Source organism: Trachinotus anak, unplaced genomic scaffold (genome assembly GCF_046630095.1).
Source record: "Trachinotus anak isolate AG129_WGS33_773 ecotype Australia unplaced genomic scaffold, CSIRO_AGI_Tana_v1 ptg000013l, whole genome shotgun sequence".
Taxonomy (NCBI): Eukaryota; Metazoa; Chordata; class Actinopteri; order Carangiformes; family Carangidae; genus Trachinotus; species Trachinotus anak.
In genome coordinates, this window is record NW_027273864.1 from 4,490,803 (window position 1) to 4,508,555 (window position 17,753).

At 40.5% G+C, this 17,753-nt stretch overlaps 1 protein-coding gene across 5 annotated transcripts in view; it reads right to left on the bottom strand.

Moving 5' to 3' along the window:
• Positions 1-8,444: 8,444 nt before the first annotated feature.
• Positions 8,445-17,753, bottom strand: part of sox13 (SRY-box transcription factor 13) — a 44,145-nt gene continuing 34,836 nt past the window's right edge. For all 5 annotated transcript variants that reach the window (XM_071493252.1, XM_071493253.1, XM_071493251.1 and 2 more), the window contains exons 10-14: positions 16,505-16,635; positions 13,864-13,969; positions 13,293-13,463; positions 10,532-10,748; positions 8,445-8,959 (exon numbers count right to left, since the gene is read on the bottom strand). In XM_071493252.1, coding sequence (XP_071349353.1) covers positions 8,674-8,959; positions 10,532-10,748; positions 13,293-13,463; positions 13,864-13,969; positions 16,505-16,635 — 911 coding nt within the window. In that variant the 3' untranslated portion in view covers positions 8,445-8,673. The remainder of the gene's footprint in view (positions 8,960-10,531; positions 10,749-13,292; positions 13,464-13,863; positions 13,970-16,504; positions 16,636-17,753) is intronic.

Here is a 17,753-nt window from a genome sequence, read left to right on the forward strand (position 1 = left end):
TCCAAACGTCCCTGGGTGCATGGTGGCCTCTTTAAAAGTTTTTGTCTGACCAATGGTTTAAAAAAAAAATAAGAGCAACATATCTGCACATTCTGAAACCTGCAAACAGAGATGAATATTTTTCACTATTTTTGCTTGAGAAATGACAGGAACGAATAAACAGTGGTCAGAATAATTGCTGTTTATTTTTCTTTCAATCCACCAGTTGACTTATTGTTTCAGCTTCTCTAAGTAATTGTGTCAGACTTGACAAAGTTCCTCCAAAGACATCGTTCAACTGTTTTCACTTGCCACGACCATTAAACAGTCTTCATGTGTAAAATCAGGAGTAGGAGTGTCCTTGCTCATTCATTTCTTATCCTTTTTTTAAATTCTGGCCACTAATAGTTTAAGAGCCTTCAAAATCAACTCAGATTTAATCAGATGTTGGCAGCTTCTTTCCTTCTTGTATTCAATTGATTGGAAATTAAATTCTGGACATTAGAAAAAGAGGACTTAAATATTCCTTTTTCAGTCCAGCTGACACCCTGATACTGACCCGTCTCTCAGAAGAACCTTAATACTACACAAGCAGTGAACCTAAGCACAGAATTCACGCCTCCTCCCTGTCACTGAAGCAGTGATCGATCACTGATCTGATCGACTGGACTGATGAACATGTACATGAATCTTATGAAGCTGTTCATTCATGCTGCTGGGCTCTAGAAAAGGGATGTGCCTTCTCTCTCACCCACACACACTCTTAAGGTTATTTAACCCCTCACTGACCAAGCGGGGGGGGGGGGGGGGGGGGGGGGGGGGGGGGGGGGGGTGACACTGACCTCTGACCTTTGTCCTCCACACTAGGTCTCATGTAACTGGCGGGCAGAATAGTTTCCCAGGAGAGCGGCAGCCATCCTGAGCAGCACAGCAGACAGAGAGTTACTGATGATGATGGTTTGCAGTCGGGATAGTTAACATGAAAATTGTGATGTTTTGAGCGGGATCACTTTTACGTCTGAAATGTGTCGGTGGTTCTTATCCTTGAAGTCATGATTATAGCCTTCTGCAGAAGAGTTTTAGCTCACATTTATGAATGTGAACTACAGATCACTTTAGGGCTGTGTGAGGCTAAATGGGTTTAAGAGTCACTTAGTGAAAGATGTACTCATATGATGGCACATATTTGGGGGCAAAAAGCAACCAATGGACCCACAACAGTAGTGCATTTTAATTTAATTAAGAGGCCCTTATTTTAGGGGACTAATAGTGGAGTAATCTGCTTAATAGATTTGCAGACAAAGGCCAAATTAGTGAGCTTGCTGCTTGAACGCACAATCCTAATACCGTGGTAGGAATTTAGCCTAGATGAAAAGGGCATTTGCACCCAAGAGCACTGAATGAATTTCTTCATTCACTTAATGGAGGACACTGACCCCGAGTGGACCTCATCTGTCGCCACAGTTTGGGATTTTTGAAGAGACAGTTTAGAGCAGGTTTATTTTATTTCTTCTGAAATGACATCGAACACTGTAGCAGACACTAATGTTCAAGGATAGAGTTAAATGTCGAACTGAAAACACATTCCACACAGAACTGAGGTTACACTCACGCAGGAATACGCTCATATTTTAGCAGGTGTGCCCATTGGTCACCTTACCCACTGTATTGTTTAGCACCAAAATATTCTTTGTGTGACTGAAATGGTTCAATCCAATATGCATAAAGTATCACAAAGTGTGATCCAACATGGCCCCTAAAAATCAAAATAAAAGCCTGAGACCTACTTCCACTCTCAAAATGATTGACAGGTCTTTAAAGAGTCACTAACAGCAGGCTGAAAAGGCAGCATTTTAACTGAAAGCTTCAAGTCTGTTATATCAGTGACCACGCCAAACAGTGATGTCACAGTGTACGGACACATCACTGCAGCAAGGAAATTAAAACCACTTTTCAGCAGGTATTAAGTTACTCTTTAAACACTAACTGGCACTGTACAACAAATAGAATACTAATAAGACATCACAATTTCAAGTCAAGATCCACTTACTAGCTTTTTCAGGAGCGTTTAACTGCATCACATTGTCTTCGGTGGTTTCTCAGAGGTTTCTCAGGTCTCACTGTGATGGATCTGTTGCCATAAGATGCCTGAAAGCTAGTAAGTGGACCTTGAGTTAGGATGGTTTTGTCAAACTACTGTGTCCAAGACAAGAATGAACCCTGATGCTTAAGTTGTGGATTTTTTTTTTTTTTTGGCACAACATTAAACATTTATTTTCTTACATCAGTAATGTTAGAAGTGTTATTTTTCTTAATCTACAAATTCTTCTGTTAGGTACATTAAAATGATTGGGCCTTTAAGCACTAGTAGGCGATTGATCTTAAGTGATGAGTTATCTCTTGCTTCTTTTGTTTACTACAGAGTTAGCTAAAGTTAGCTAAAGGAATTGCACTGTTGACTGCACTGACAATAAAGTTTGACTATTTTTTTCAGCAGTAACAGATCTACACTAGATAGACTGAAAATTGGAAGTTTAAATGCATGTACGCAAGTGTCATTTCATATTTAAATATTTCATAACACTGGGTAAAGTGACAATGAGCCAAACAAGGAATTAGTGTGAATATTTAGTGAAGTTCCTGAAAACGTTGCCTATTTATAGACCAGTACATTTATCTGTTTCTGTGGCGACCACTCTTATCTCAGACAGGCTGTCTGAATTTCCTCTTCCATGCTGGCTATCAAAGATTTCCCTCTTTGTTTTAGGCCTTTTAGATTTGGAAGCAGTTTTAAACAGGGTTTATTTATTGAGTGAATTTAACATTGCATTTTACACATTTTCTTTTGTTGTTTTCTAATCATACCAAAATGGTTAGCTTCAGAGAGTTTGCATTGCAGTTCAATTGAGAATAACTATTTTTGTGTGTGAATGTACTAACTTAATTTTAAGAAACACTGTACAGATAACTGATTATTTTTTTCCTTTGTATGCTGATATTTACTTTTTGTAAAAATGCTTTGACTTGAAATGTAGGACGTTGTGTAAAGGGAGCCAGCGTTTGGCTTGTAGATGTGACTTTGTAAATGTACTCATCCACTGCTAAAGGAGATGCTGCGTCAATGTGTGCGGCCAGCGGAGATGGAGGATGTAAATACTGTAAGAAATACTGTGAAAAGCTTACTGTACAGTGATCCTTCACACCTCTGTAGGAGTGGCAAGAAAAGTTATTTAACAGTCGTCAGTAAATATTTCCATAAAAATGTATAAAACAATAAAACACAAAAAAAAACTGTCTCCTTTTGATTTTTTGGGTCTCAGGAGGGCTGAGAATTCATGAAACTACCAATATATAATTTTTCCTCTGTTGACCCTCCAGTTTTCTCCGCTGTTTGTGCCAGCTGACCCTGTGCTTGGCCCCGACAGGAGGAAGGAAGGCAGAAACCTGCTGGAGGACGTCCTGCCAAAGTGAACACAAACACACAGGCTGACACACACTGTGGTGATCGCTTCCAACATGCTCGGCACACAACTGTTCATGTCTCTGCCTTTTCCTACCCACATTCACCTCACAAATAAATAAAAACTAAACTGCGTTAGCTGAAGAATCAGGAATCAAACTACCAGTGCAGATGACAACAATTTTAAAATGTGACACTTTTATACATGTGAGATCTGCATTACACAGCAGATTAACACCAATGAAGAAAATGAGCTTCTTACTATTAACAATGGGATAATCCGTGAACAAACTATTACAGTTAACTCACAGTTTTGGTCATTTTACCAGAGATGTCATGTATTTCCATGCACCAGTCAGGAGTTAGCAGCTGTATTTGATAGTTGTGGGCTATTGCATGTGTTGCCAGGCTAATGTCAGTCAAATCTAAACAAACCACACCCACACAGTCATAATGAAGCTGACTCTTCACTTTCATTCTGAGTTATTATAAAGGTTCACAACCCAACCTAGCTGGTTATGCAGCTAAGTTAGTAGCATCGCAGCCTTGTTAAGCTGAATTGATTAAAAGGAGATGATAGTTTCTGTGTCGCTGTAGTGTGATTATTAACAGCATCTACTACGTTGTTCATTCACAATCACTTTGATATTTTTCTTGTTGCTATCTGGACATCTAATTGCAGCTGTTTAGCCTGAAAGCTTAAGAGAGGGAGGAGGTACGTGATTGGCAGAAAGGTGAGAGGTCAAATAAAAATAAAACTGCAATAAAGTAAGTGTTAACAAGTCATAGCTCCTATAAGGGAGAGACAATATGGGATATACAGTGATATAGATACCACTTCCACGTAAGGCACCATTTATAAAGGGTTTAAAAACTGGGATTAATGGATTTATTAATCATTAGCACATCTTTTACTAATGCCTTATTTATCAGTCAAAAAATAAATTAGAAAAACACAACAACAGCAGTGCGGACAAACAGGACTCAACAACAACACAACCTGGCAACCCAAAAGTTTTAATTGATCTAATAGATAATTAATTCATGAACCATTAGTAAAGATATTAATTACAGCTTATAAACTCTTTTGGTGCCCTATCAGAAAGTGGTATCTTGATATGTTCAGTCCACTACAGCAGCCCTGCAGCTCATCCTGGCTCTTTGGGCCGTCTCACTTTCAGGTTTCAAATTTGAATTGATTTGAATGGTACATCTCTCATTGCGCTTCAGTACTGAACTACCAAATCCCTTCACAGTGTTCTCACAGTATTTTCAACTCTCGAGCATCACTCACTTCCTTGAACCACTTCCATTTTTTCACAGTGGATAGTTGAACTTGTCACAGCATGAAAATCACAGGTCTAACTACTCACACCAATGACGGCTGCACTCCACTGAGGTGCGTCTGTTCCAGTGGGACGACATGACGTCTGATTGTGGTGCAGTCGTAATTAGTGTCATTAGTTACAGCTGTATTTGAGCTCAAATATCCACTTTACGAGGTCTCCTGCTGCTTATCAGCTGACAAACTGTATCACAGGGAAAAATACCGTATGAAGAATATGCTGTCATGCTGACATAATGTGTGAATGTTGGCAGGAGCTGAACGGAGCCGTGTTACCCTGGGAATGTCCTCTGGGAGACCTGAATTATGAAGCGAAGTGATTACTGAACCAACCAGACCCTGAGGGGAGAGATGAGATTCACACAACCCTGACACGCATACTTGCTAAAAAAAATGATACCAAACACAATTAACACAACCAATTTATTGTCTTTCAAGGGGGAAAAAAAACACACACACACACAACTCTGAAAACATAGAGAAATGTACACCTTTAAATTACACAAGCTCTTATAAACAAAATAGTCTCTTTCTATATTTACATCAGCAGGGGTAACGACGGGAGACTCATCAGCATGTCTCCACCAAAATAAGATAAACATTTTCCTCTGATATTCGTCTCTGTACACACAAGCCAACGTCTTTACTCTACACAGCCCCATCCGACGAGGTCCGAAATAGGTCTTTTCCCGCCATTTTGACTTGTCAACCTTGCAGTTAGCTAGAGGTGGATTGACCCCAGTGTAATTTAGGTACATGAAGTTTTCGTTAGGTTGTCCTGTTGGTCAACAAGCGCAGTGTGATGAGAACAAAGACACCAAAACTACCCATGTGCCCCAAAGTGTTAGCCGCAGGCTAACGGCAACATGCTACTAGCTAATCATACTGAGGAGGATGTAGCAAGTTTATTTCTGGTCAGTATTTTACGTGTCCAGCTCAACTTAAACTGGAAAGAGGTAAAGTAGCTAATTGTAAACACTGTTTTATCTTACATGTTGTTTAAACTGTAGCTATTTGTGTAATAAAACTACAAATGAAGCTACAGTTCATTGACCTTAAAGCTTGTAAGTTATTTGGTGAACTTACAGGCACTTAACACAGCGTATGCTAAACCATTAGCATCAGTAGCATTGAGGTTACCGTGTGTTAGCATTAGTATTATTAGTATTTCCCAGATGATGAACAAATGTTCAAAAGTAGACTCCACTTACCAAGATCTACCTTTTTAGTCTGGCTTTTAATTGAATTTTATCTATTTATTATTTCTCTCGTTTATTTGTTATCTATTTATTTATATATTTTATGCTATTTCACTGGTATGTCCCTTTATTCTATTTTTTCCTTTGAAGAAAAACAAAATTAAATCACTCTCAAGGTGATATTCTTACTTGAGTTTTCATAAACACGGTTTGCAGCAAGAAACAAACATGTCTGTCCACACAGCTAACTGTACAGCTTTAAAAAATTGGGTTTTCAGCATACATTTTTTAAATCAACCAGCATAGAGGAATTACATCCATCCGTGAAGGCCGCCTTAACCTCAAAGAACAAAGTATAGGCATTTCCTAAGTGCTTACATAGATCATAGTATAACATAATATAATTATAGCCAATGATATACTGAGGCCCTGTGAATATTTCAGGTGTCTGTGTTCTCATGATGTGACGAGTGGCTCAGTCTCAGAAAAACTAAACGTTTTCCTTTCACTTTGGAAAATGTTGTCACATCAGCAGCCTGTAACCATCACTTGACATTTTCTCATTTTTGTATGCATCATCAGAGAGGGGTTGGTTCAAGTACATCCTACCAACCAACAGCTCCCTCTCCAAAGTGAAACACAGATTTGCCTGTGTATATTTGTGGGAACAGGAAAGTAAAAGATGAAATGAGACGACAGCTGCACTGAAGATTAGCATACTGAATTGATCTGTTGCTGCTAAATGTGATTTAGTTTCACTTTCAGTCTTCAAATCTGAAACTAATTCCTATGCAGGACATTCAGGAAATTTGAGAACAATGTCAGAATGTCAACACTTTGGAACAAGGCCCGATGCACTAGTACCAAGAAAATGACAGTTCCTGAAAAATCTTGAAAGTCATTTTTTCAAGATTAAAAAAAAAAAAAAAATTGGATATTTTCTCCAGTGGTGCAGGAGGCTGTATACCAAAAGAAAAGAAAAAAACAAAACAAAACAGCAGACATTTGAATACACAGATAGGAGGTGCTCAACACGACAATCAATAAACACTCAAAGAAGCAAACACAGAGGTATAAAAAAATAGGTCAGGCTGAGGTCAACCCACCGTGCTATGAAGAGGGAACTGATAGATACACAAATACAGCATAACACAGCACAGCTCAAGTGGACAGTGTGATGTGGAAGGGCGAGGAAGAGGAGGGTTTGATTGTTGATGTACTGTCTGGGTCACAACAGGTGTTCAGGTATTGGCCTGGAAACCAGTAGGTCCAGTGAGAGATCCCCATTTACTCTGTCAACACATTCTCCACTAATTTTACATAAAGCGATGACTGATAGCCGCCATGTTTTTCCCCCCAGTGAGACTGATATGTTTGTGTGCTTCTCCCTTTAGAGCCAGATGCAATGTAAGCATATTTTATATGATGTCATCGTTTTCAAGACGCGTGGTCGATAAATTAAAATGTGATTTGATGAAATACACATAGGGAAGGTTTTAGTGAACGTTGAACTGAAGTTTTTCAGAAAGCCCTCAGGTTTTAGGTTGTAGGTCACTTTTTTTAGAGGGCGACTTATGCCGTGATGGGTTAAAGACATATTGTATGAACAGTGAACAGTGTGCTGCTGTGACGCAATCCTAATTCAGCTTATGAAAGGGGCACACCACCCATTTTACACATTAAGTTCAGTTGTATAATGACCTCTGTGGCTCTCTGCCAAAGTCTGAGGAAATAACCTTGTCGAGATTTATAACAAAGCCTGAGTAACAAACTGTGGGTGTGGAGTTTGAAACTATGTCAACCATGTGAAGTACTGAGCCGCTGAAATACACCTTTAATCCCTCCATTTTTTTCTTCAAGATCTAATTTGTATCATAACTTCCACTATTGTCTGCACACTGACTCCAAGACACACAATCACACAAAAAGACAATGTTTTGATTCAGTTGCGATCCAACTTCAGCAAGTCTTTTTTTTTTTTTTTGCCTGACAAAGGTCTGAATGAGACTGCACTGTCATCTTTTTGAATGAATTTAATGTGCAGGCATTAAAGTGATTATGTGATGTGTGTATGATTGAGACACGGACAGGTTTCTCTGCTCCCGTCTCTTCATGTAGCAGTAACCAGCCTTTACCAGCAGGGGGCAACACTGACACACAGATGACATGCAGCACTGTCACAGGCCTGTTGCTCCAACCACAGAGACGTTACTCAGCCGCTCCGAGGTCCTTCAGCGGCCGAACAGGTGAAAAAAGTGACTCTATTGAATTTTTATTGTTGCTTATACACTTTCCTCCAGTGAGTCTAATCCCTGTGGGCCATTTGTTTTCAACATGGAAGGAAAATGCGCAGCATGAGGGATTAAACGATAAACCTCGTACATTAAAACTTCAACTTCTGTATTTGAACACAAAGCAGCTGATGACATGACGTCTATTAAGGGATATTAGTAAGAGAGGAGTTTGTGTGCTTTTGTGTGTGTGTGTGTGTGTGTGTGTGTGTGTGGGGCAGGGTTTCGTTGGAGACTGTGCTAACTGACTGTGACACTCCCTGCCTGTTTTCTTTACTTCATCCTTCATTCTTTCTCTCTGACTGTCTGTCAACAAAGAGCACCCCTTCCTCACTGCCCCTCCCATCCCTCACCTCCATTTTCTTTTCTTTTTTTTTTTGAACTCTCCCGCCCCCCCCTTCAGTCCGTCAAGAGCACCAGTTCCCCTTCGCTCCTTTCTCCCCCGTCGCTTTCCTCCCCTTCGCTGTAGGGCGGCCGCTCCCTCTCTCGTTCCCTCTCTCTCTCTCTGGACAGGGAAGTGGGCGTGGCATGGCCCTCCACTCGACGTGGGGCAGGCGGGACCTGCGGTAGGTAATGCTCCAGCAGTGCGGGGTGAAAGGGCATGGTTGCCACGGAGACTGAGCCAGTGCTGCCTGGGTACTGGCCATCGCTGTGGGAGTAGTGGATCTGCTGAGGCTCCGTTTGACTGGAACGACACGATGACATGAATCAAACTCAGAGATATTTATCATTCATATGATGGAGGTGGAGAAGTTTGGGTTTTCTACACACTGGTTTTTCAGTTCATAAAATTCATGTATTCATGAATATGAACTTAAACTGTAATTCCTATTTTTAAGCAAGGAACTATACACGAATGATAAAGTAGCCATTTTTTAACTTTTCAAAAGAAGACAAAAACATTGTGCGTGTTTCCCAGGGCAGTAATTCAGTAGCATGGCGTCTCTGATTCTGAATGCCCATTCATTTTCTCCAGAGACAGTGTTGGGTGAAGCATCTCTTTGACTTGGAGGGCTCCTCTGCTGCTTAAATCATCAGTAGAAAAGATCGAAGAATCGAATTGTTTCATTGAAAACTCGACGGTGCAGGTCTGTGCATAAAAACTTAATTGCAATCACTGAGATGCAACGGCCAATAACTGAGCTTGAAATTCTGTTCAGCAACTAAGGTGCCGAGTTCTATTTACAAATTCAGTGCTTTGAATTCACACCACTGTCTGGCTTCTCCACAGCTACTGAGGCTGAGGGTCATGGTTATTATAATATAACTTATATTTAGAGACATCCATCAAAATGGCGTCTCAGAAACAAAGATGAAATAATGACATCTGACCTACACCTTAATGAACATTTATCTACATTATCGTTTATTTACATTATCTGGGAGGGTCGAGTGTTTCTGTGTTCAATAACACTGAGGAGACTGTGCTGCTAAGTTTGACAGCTAGTTAGCCTTGCTTGCTGACGTTAGCACCGATCCTCTGTGCATGTGACTTTTCATCCCCACATTATATCAAAGCAGGGGTCGTCCTAACTGACTCCTCCGAGGGTCGTGATGATGGCAAATGACCAGTCTGTGAAAACTAATAGCACTTGGTGGTCATAGAACCTCAACATAACGACTTCTTAGTAAAACACATTTTAATTTCCAGTTCCATTTCCAAAATATCAACCCAGCAGTGGCTTCAGTCCAAAAGTAACACAACGGCAGAACCCAAAATACACTGTAGATGACAACTGCAAATGTTGTCGTCTACAGTGTCTCAAAAACGGTCTGATTTGAATTAAATGATCAGAATTGAATCCAAAACTGAATTTGTGTCATTCTGATTTCAAGGCTTTATCTGTTACAAGAGTCCAAAAGAGAAAACATTTGGTGAGTATATCTGTGACGCAAAGAAAAACAAAACAAACAGAAAAACACTCAAAAACCCACCACTGTTAACAGCGCCAGCCTCCAACTCCTCCAGCGAGTTAAGCTGGAGGAGTTGGAGAACAATGGTGAGGGATGCTATTCATCGCCAAGGACAGCCTGAAAACAGCCCAACTTCAGTATCAATACTCCACTTTTATTTGTGTCTTGAAGAATAAAAAAACAGCTCTGGGAGCTGCAGACATTGTGTACAATGTGTGGATGTGCAGAGCAAACTCCTGTTAATTGAGTGAATTGTCAGTATTGTCTGCCAGGGACAAATTCTCTCACAGTATTTCAAAGTTGTGTGAAGCATGCCGGCCTCTGTGCGTGCACTGGTTTCTACCTGTGTGTGTAGGTCGCTCTCTGTTCCTGCCGGCGGTTCTTCATCATGGCCTTGTACTCGCCCACCCTCAGCCTCCGTCCCTCCACGATGCAGGTCCTTTTGGGCCGCGGCTTGTACTTGTAGTCGGGGTATCGCTCCAGGTGCTGTCGGCTCAGCCTCGCCTGCTCCTCATAGTAAGGCTGCTTCTCCTGGTTGGACATGGCCTTCCACCTGGAACCTGAGGACAAACACACATCAGCACAGGGGCGGTGAGTTAACACACTTCTCCTGCTGCTGAATGTCAGGTTTTTAAAGGGAGAACGGTTGAAATGTTTATTTGTTTATTAGTTAGTGCATTAGTTTTGGCTGGGATTTATGTGTCAGCTTTAGACGAGTTATTCACTGATTATGCTAATTCTATTTAAGCCTCTCATCATTAATTTGAATTACAATGTACCATTCAAAAACTAAAGTTTATCTTTCAATGACATTGTTCTTCTTTTTAGTTCAAATGAAGTCCTGTGTGAAGACACATACAATATAATGATAAGGTCCTCAATTTGAGTCCAAGTGGGGACATTAGTTTCATGTTATGTCCCTGTGTCTCTTTTCTGTCTGTGTCCAGTAAAGGCAAAATGCCAAAAGGAAAATATTTAGTCCTTTTATGTAACCTTCTTTTAGTTAGAATTCAGTCAGGATTTGAATTCATTTGTGACACGTTCGATATCACAGTTGAAACTTCCTTGTCAGGTTTCTTTTGCAGTTTTGCACAATATAGAAGCATTTTTTTAGAAAAGCAGACAAAAGACAATCTTGAATGGTTTGTGTTTCCATTGAGAGATGTTATACGAAAAAGTTTTTTTTTTTTTTTTCGTGATATCATTTGCATTAAACATGACGACAGACTTCAGTCTGGCTCTCAGTTGGTACCAGGTCCTTGGGGCACGATACAGCAGGCACCACAACTTGAATGCAAAACGAGTGTTTCCATTTCAATTCTGCAAAATATTGCTAGGTCAAATAGTCTGAAAAAACAAACCCCCTCATCAAGTGTATAATTTTTCTTTTTTTTTCTGAAATTCTTTTTTTTTTTGGCTGTGGCAAGACGCCTAAATTAAGTGACTACACACCACAAACACAACAAAAATAAATATGTCTCCTGAGGGCTTTCTCAGTGCAGAGGGGAAGAGGGAGGAATTTTGTGCTCAGTTTGCAGCTGGTACATTTTTTGCAAGTTGTTTACTTTTTAGTTGTATTTGTAATTTTGCAATTTTGAAGATAAATATAAAAATCAACCTTACTTTTACTGTGAGTTGTCAGCAACAAACATCTAAGTCTGAGGCTGAAGTTTATCCACTGAAAAGAATCATATCTTACGTTTAAAACACTGTGGAGCCATTGGGACGACCACACGCCTCCACTTGCTTGTCATGTTGGTGACGCCTGCTAGCTGTCGAGCTAGAGCTGGAGCCTGAGGCCAGAGCTTTATCTCAGAAAATGTTGAGCAAACTTTTCAAATTGACCACACTTCAAATCCAAACTGTTTGCTGTGTAAACAGGACGACAGGGGTCACCTCACAGAGCGCGCTTGATAAAATGGGCAGAGAATATGATTCACGATTTCAGTTGTGATGGTAATTTTTGCATTTCATTTTCACTGAAAATTTTTAAATGATGATGATGATGTAATTTTTGTTGGGTCTTGTACCAGGCAAACATGTTCCCTTATGTCTGGAGAATATGACTGTTGGCTGGGGAATCTCTGTAGCATCACAATGCCTGTGGTGCCAACAATGCACAACACTGTTGTGACACTTTGTACCTTTATCCAAAAAAATTGCAGCTCCTGCCATTTTTTGCAGGATATTGCACTTGACCAAACTGCGATCTCAGTTATTTGGGCAGCCTCAATGCCAGGTGAGAGCCAACATGATAGCTTCTAGTTTAACTATTGTGATAGAAACACTGAAGTTAAATCTTTGACAATCTTAAACGTCGTGTAACAGAAGCAAACTGATCATTTGTGAGTTAGTTACACAGCAATACCTAGCTTAGGTTCGCTAACATTAGCCAACATGAGCTTCTAAGTACTTTCAGTTTTTGATTTGTAAGAGGAAGATAATTGTCTCTTTCTAAAGTTACACAAAATACCATTTAAAATGGATTATACACAGATTTCTTTAATGATCACTGCATTTTCATTAATGGTCTACTCACTGATTAAAAGGTAGCATCATAATTTTTGTTGACAAAATTGACACTGGGTTTAACCTCAGACACGAGAATAATTACATCTGACCTACACAAGAATGCGCATTTTCATTTATACCAAAGCAAAGATGATTTCATTAGAAAGAAGCTCCTGCTCTCTGGGTAGGGGCGTGGTTAGAAACAGAGAGGTGTGATAATAGCAGGGAGCATTGGAAAAAGCAAGTAATGCTTTGTATACTGAGAGGGAAGTATTCAACAAGTAGTTAATGATAAGATTGTATGTTTAACACACAAGTAGATTACTGATGTGCATAATGTGTGTATTCACGTCTGCATGTCTGTGTGTGTCCATGTGGCTGCACATAAACACACAAACTCTCTTACAAATGTAAGTGTTTTGTCCAAGGAAAGGGAGTCAGGCCTGTGTGTGTGTGTGTGTGTGTGTGTCTGTGTGTCTGTGTGTGTGTGTGGTTGGAGAAGCGGGTGGATATTTGTGCCCTCACATGTTCCAGGCAGCGTCTCAGAATAGAGACACAGAGTGAAACCCACCCCTACCCAGTGCTGGGCTCACCCAGGATCTTGCTGATGGAGGAGTTGTGCATGTCAGGGAAGGCCTGCAGGATCCTCCTGCGCTCGTCCTTGGCCCACACCATGAAGGCATTCATGGGTCTCTTGATGTGGCCTGAGGAGGGAGGGGGCCGGGCCTCAGCGTAGCTGCCTGGGACCGAGATGGGCAGGGCACCTACAGCGAAAAAGGGCTTTTGTGTTACACCCTTAAAACTGGTGGATACCCTCAAGCGCACCTGCTTATTAACCATTACTCATAAAAAGTAATTGTTCACCCACGAACATCCTATTGTTTAGTTATGATTCATTTCCCCACCTACATTAACCATCCTAATGTTTGTACCAGTTTCTCATTAAAGCTTCCAGACTTCAAGAAGGTGATGATGTTTTTTGAAACATTTGAATCTGGAGGTGGTGGTGGGAGTTATTTTAGGACACCTAAATGTCAGTGAGATAATCTGAGGGGGCAATAATAAAACAGTACAGTTTACTGCCTTTGAAATAACACCAGTAGTTACACTGCTTATTACCTATCAGCATTAACATGTCACACAGGCTCCTCCAGGGACACCTACCCTCAGAGTCGCTGCTGAGGTGGTCCTCAGTGGACGGCAGGACATGTCTGTCTTCACTGCGCTCGGAGTGAGAGATTCTCTCGCTGTGGGGAGAATCTTTGTATTCCTGCAGACAGAAAAAAAACAAAGACAGGTGAAGTCAGACGTGCAGCAAGGGCACACAAATATTCACACTCGAGCACAAAGCGTTGATTTGAATTTCGACTGCAGTAAAAAGATGACCCGATGTCCAGAGGGTGTGTTCAAGACACACATGTGTTACACAGAGTGCTATTTAAGGTAAAGAAAGGCCACGCTCGCCATATCAGCTGCTGTTTAAATACAGAGCTGTAAATGCAAAGAAAGGAAATTACAAGACTATGGAGGAGGAAGAATGGTGTTTATTGTTTGAGGGAGGAAAGGTGAAGGAGAGAAGGCAGAGAGGGGAATGTAACAACTTCTGCATTTGCAAAACTATCTCACCATCAGTGTATTATCTATCATTCATTCCCGTGCTGTAAAACATTATTTATCCCTGTGCGGTGGAGTGGAATACCAAAATAGGTCAGTCAACAGTATCAGGGTTAAAGCAACAGCGCAGGCGAGATGGAGCAGGATAATGGAGTAGAGGAGGAGAGCCACAGAGTACAGTATTATTGTGGACAAAGAGAGAGGGCAGGTGGCTCAGTCAATGCCACACTGAGGCCTTTGTGGTATTGTGAGGCTGCAGCAGCTGTTGCTCCAGGATGAGGCTGCAACCAAAGCTTCAGCCACCTCAAAGAATGAAAACCAAGACTAGAATAGAAGACAATTTTTAAAGGAACCAAAACAAAAAATAACAACCAGGATTTTTATAACTGGTTTCCAGACGAAATATGTAATTTCAAGGCTATGTAACAGCAATAAAAACCAAGTAAATCTACATAGATGCACAGTGAAAACTAAGATTTATGAGTGCCACTAAATGTGTGTGTGTTTAAAACAATGTTTTGTACTTTTTTCAGAGCAGCACATGACCACGACAAAAAGTACAAACAGCAGCTGATACCATCTTTGGTAGGGAACACCCTACAGCTCGTTTTCAATTACTAATAATGGAAACAACAGAGAAATAACTTCTTTGTCTGTTCCCTTATCAGCTCTTCCCACCGGGCAACACCAAAATACTGTGCTCTAGCAATATGCTTGTGTGTGTGGGGGTATATTACAGCTGGGACAATCTTCTGTCAGTTAAATCCTCAGGAGGAGCATGACTCCCTGTAACTCTAAACCTGACTCTGACCTCTAATTAGACCCACACATGTTAGCCAGTTAGAGAGAGACAGAGAGAGGGAGAGAGAGACAGACAGACAGAGAGAGAGAGACTGTCCTCATATTGAGGTTAAGTAAGTAAGGTGAATATAGTGGAGCACTGACCAGCTGAACACACAGATAAAGAGATATTTCCCTCAGCTGGTGGAGACCAAAACAAAGCTAAAACAAAGTGAATATTGGGGGTTGATTTCATCAGGTGAACACAAACACAAATTTGAATCATTGATAATGTTGAGCTGTATCTTCTGGATGTGTAAATAAGCAATTGTCTGCCATGTGATTTTAAGCTAACATGTTAGCCATATTAGCTTAAAAGGTGATACCGTCAATGTTGTGCAGCTGTAGGCTGTACGTGTTTGTCTGAAGATCTGAATCAATGAGCTGTTTCTGAAGAGCAGTTTTGAAGCTCAGAGTGGGCTGCCCCACTGTCACCATCTCGGCAGGTCTGACTCCACCTAACTCCTAGCTTACCCGAAAATAGGCAAGCTTAAGTGCATGCTGGTTTGTGGCAAACATACGCTCACTCCGTCACACAAAGTGGCGTTACCCTCGATTATACAGAACTTCGAGCCTTAATAAAATTTATACAAGTGAATTATATAAAAATTCTACCCCGTACAGTTGTCATGAAGGAAGAAATTTACTATAGATACCAAAACCATTTTTTGTAGCAGGCTGTAAACATGTTTATTTCTGCAGTATAGTTGGACGTTTTAACATGAGAGTCTATGGGGATTGACTCACTTTTGGAGCCAGTCTCAAGTGGCCATTTGAAGAACTACATTTTTTTAGCTTCATTTTTCAGCCTTGGAAGTTGCCTCTTGGTGTTTGGCACAGTGTTGGGGTGTAGGTCAAGTGCTCACATCCCAACACACAATTACTGTAGTTATGCATGTAAAACACAGGAAGATCGAGCATAAAAATATGGTTCAGGTCTTGTTCACCAGTATATGTACTGACTCGTGTGAGAGGGACAACTGAAAAACGCAACTGAAATGCTGTCTGCGTAAACATGATATAAGCTAAAGAAGGATGGGATTTAAATCAGATTCAAATTTTCTTTCAAACATGTGATATTTGTGTGAATGTGGACTTCTGTATCAGCCGGTACCAGGAGGAGAACTGAGACGACTTTTAAACGCTACAAAAAGGAGAGAGGAATCATGGGTAAAACCACAAAGAACATAAAAAGATGTGAAGAAGCCTCAGGTTTGTTAAAGGAGACAAAAAACGTCAGCAAGTGAAGTGTTATGGAAATGTTACTAGTTGTGAATTAGTGAAATTGCCGTCACAGCTTTAATGTGAAAGTGTCATTGTAGTAATTTTGTAATACTGAGGATCAACTCACCATCTTTCCACTGGTGTCTCTCTCTCTCTCCCTGTCTCGCTCCCTCTCTCGCCCTCCGCTGCTGTGGCCCCTCAGCAGCTGCTGGGCATCATGGATGGCCTGGGTGACCACATCACCGTCTCCGAGGAAACCTGAAGACAAAAATGCAGGACGAGAAGGAGGAGAAGAAGAAAAAATGAGGAACAAGATGATGATGATGAAAAATGATGCTAGACAGAGGAAGGTGACAGCTGTGATGAAATGATGCCAATGACAAAGGGCTTTTTAAAAATACAAAACAGAGATTAGGCATCTCAGCTCAGTTTTTCATATGCATGCAAAGGTGCTTGTTTCTTAAGCATTATGAGCATGATAGCCTACATTTCCTGCTTTGATGTTAACTGCATGTTTGTTGTCAAGCGATCATTACTGTGGTATGTGTGCTTGGCACGGAGTCAATCAAACACTGGGGGGTGGTACTATGCCTTCATTCATGGAGTTTCAGTTTCTGTAAATTTCCCTTTCTAATTTGTCTATTAACTAACACTGGCTATTGGCGCTAGTGCTAATGTCCCTATTGTTTATATTATTATTAATGTTAAATTTTATATTTTTTTTAGGAAAGACTCAGGAGACACCAAGTATAAAGGCTTTGGTATGAATTAGTGATGAAAAAAAATTAGAAAAAGTGTAATTTATCTTTCTTTCACAGTGTCACTCTAAATTTAAATTTAAAGCTGCTATGTGTAGGATTCTGATTAAACTGATTGAGTTTATGCCTTCCCATGGTGGAATCAAAGACACTGTGGCTGATAAAACAAAAAAATAATCAAATTTTTTTTTTATAATTTTAAGGATGACACACAGTGACTTTGTGACCCTGTATGTGTGTTATTTGGTAAACAAAGTTATGTTTTCATGCAGTGTCACTCATCAAAACACATGTGTGTGAGGTCAGTTCAACTTGCTGAATGCTTTATGAGGAAGGAAATTCAAAGTCAGGTTTTGAGGAATAAGAAATTGTTTTAGATCATTTACACCCATGCTTGCTAGCTAATAGTCTTCTTCCTCTTCCCTGCCTTTGTTGACGTATTAGTACATTATTTTATGCATTGCAACCATCAACTGTCAATAAGTGGAATAGTGTGAAAACATCACCTGTGTGCATGCACAAAGATACAAACAAAACTGGGACCCATTCTTAAAAGCATTGCTCCACGGCACTACTAGTGGTAACAAACTCCACAGTGTATCTTTAAGAAAATGTTGT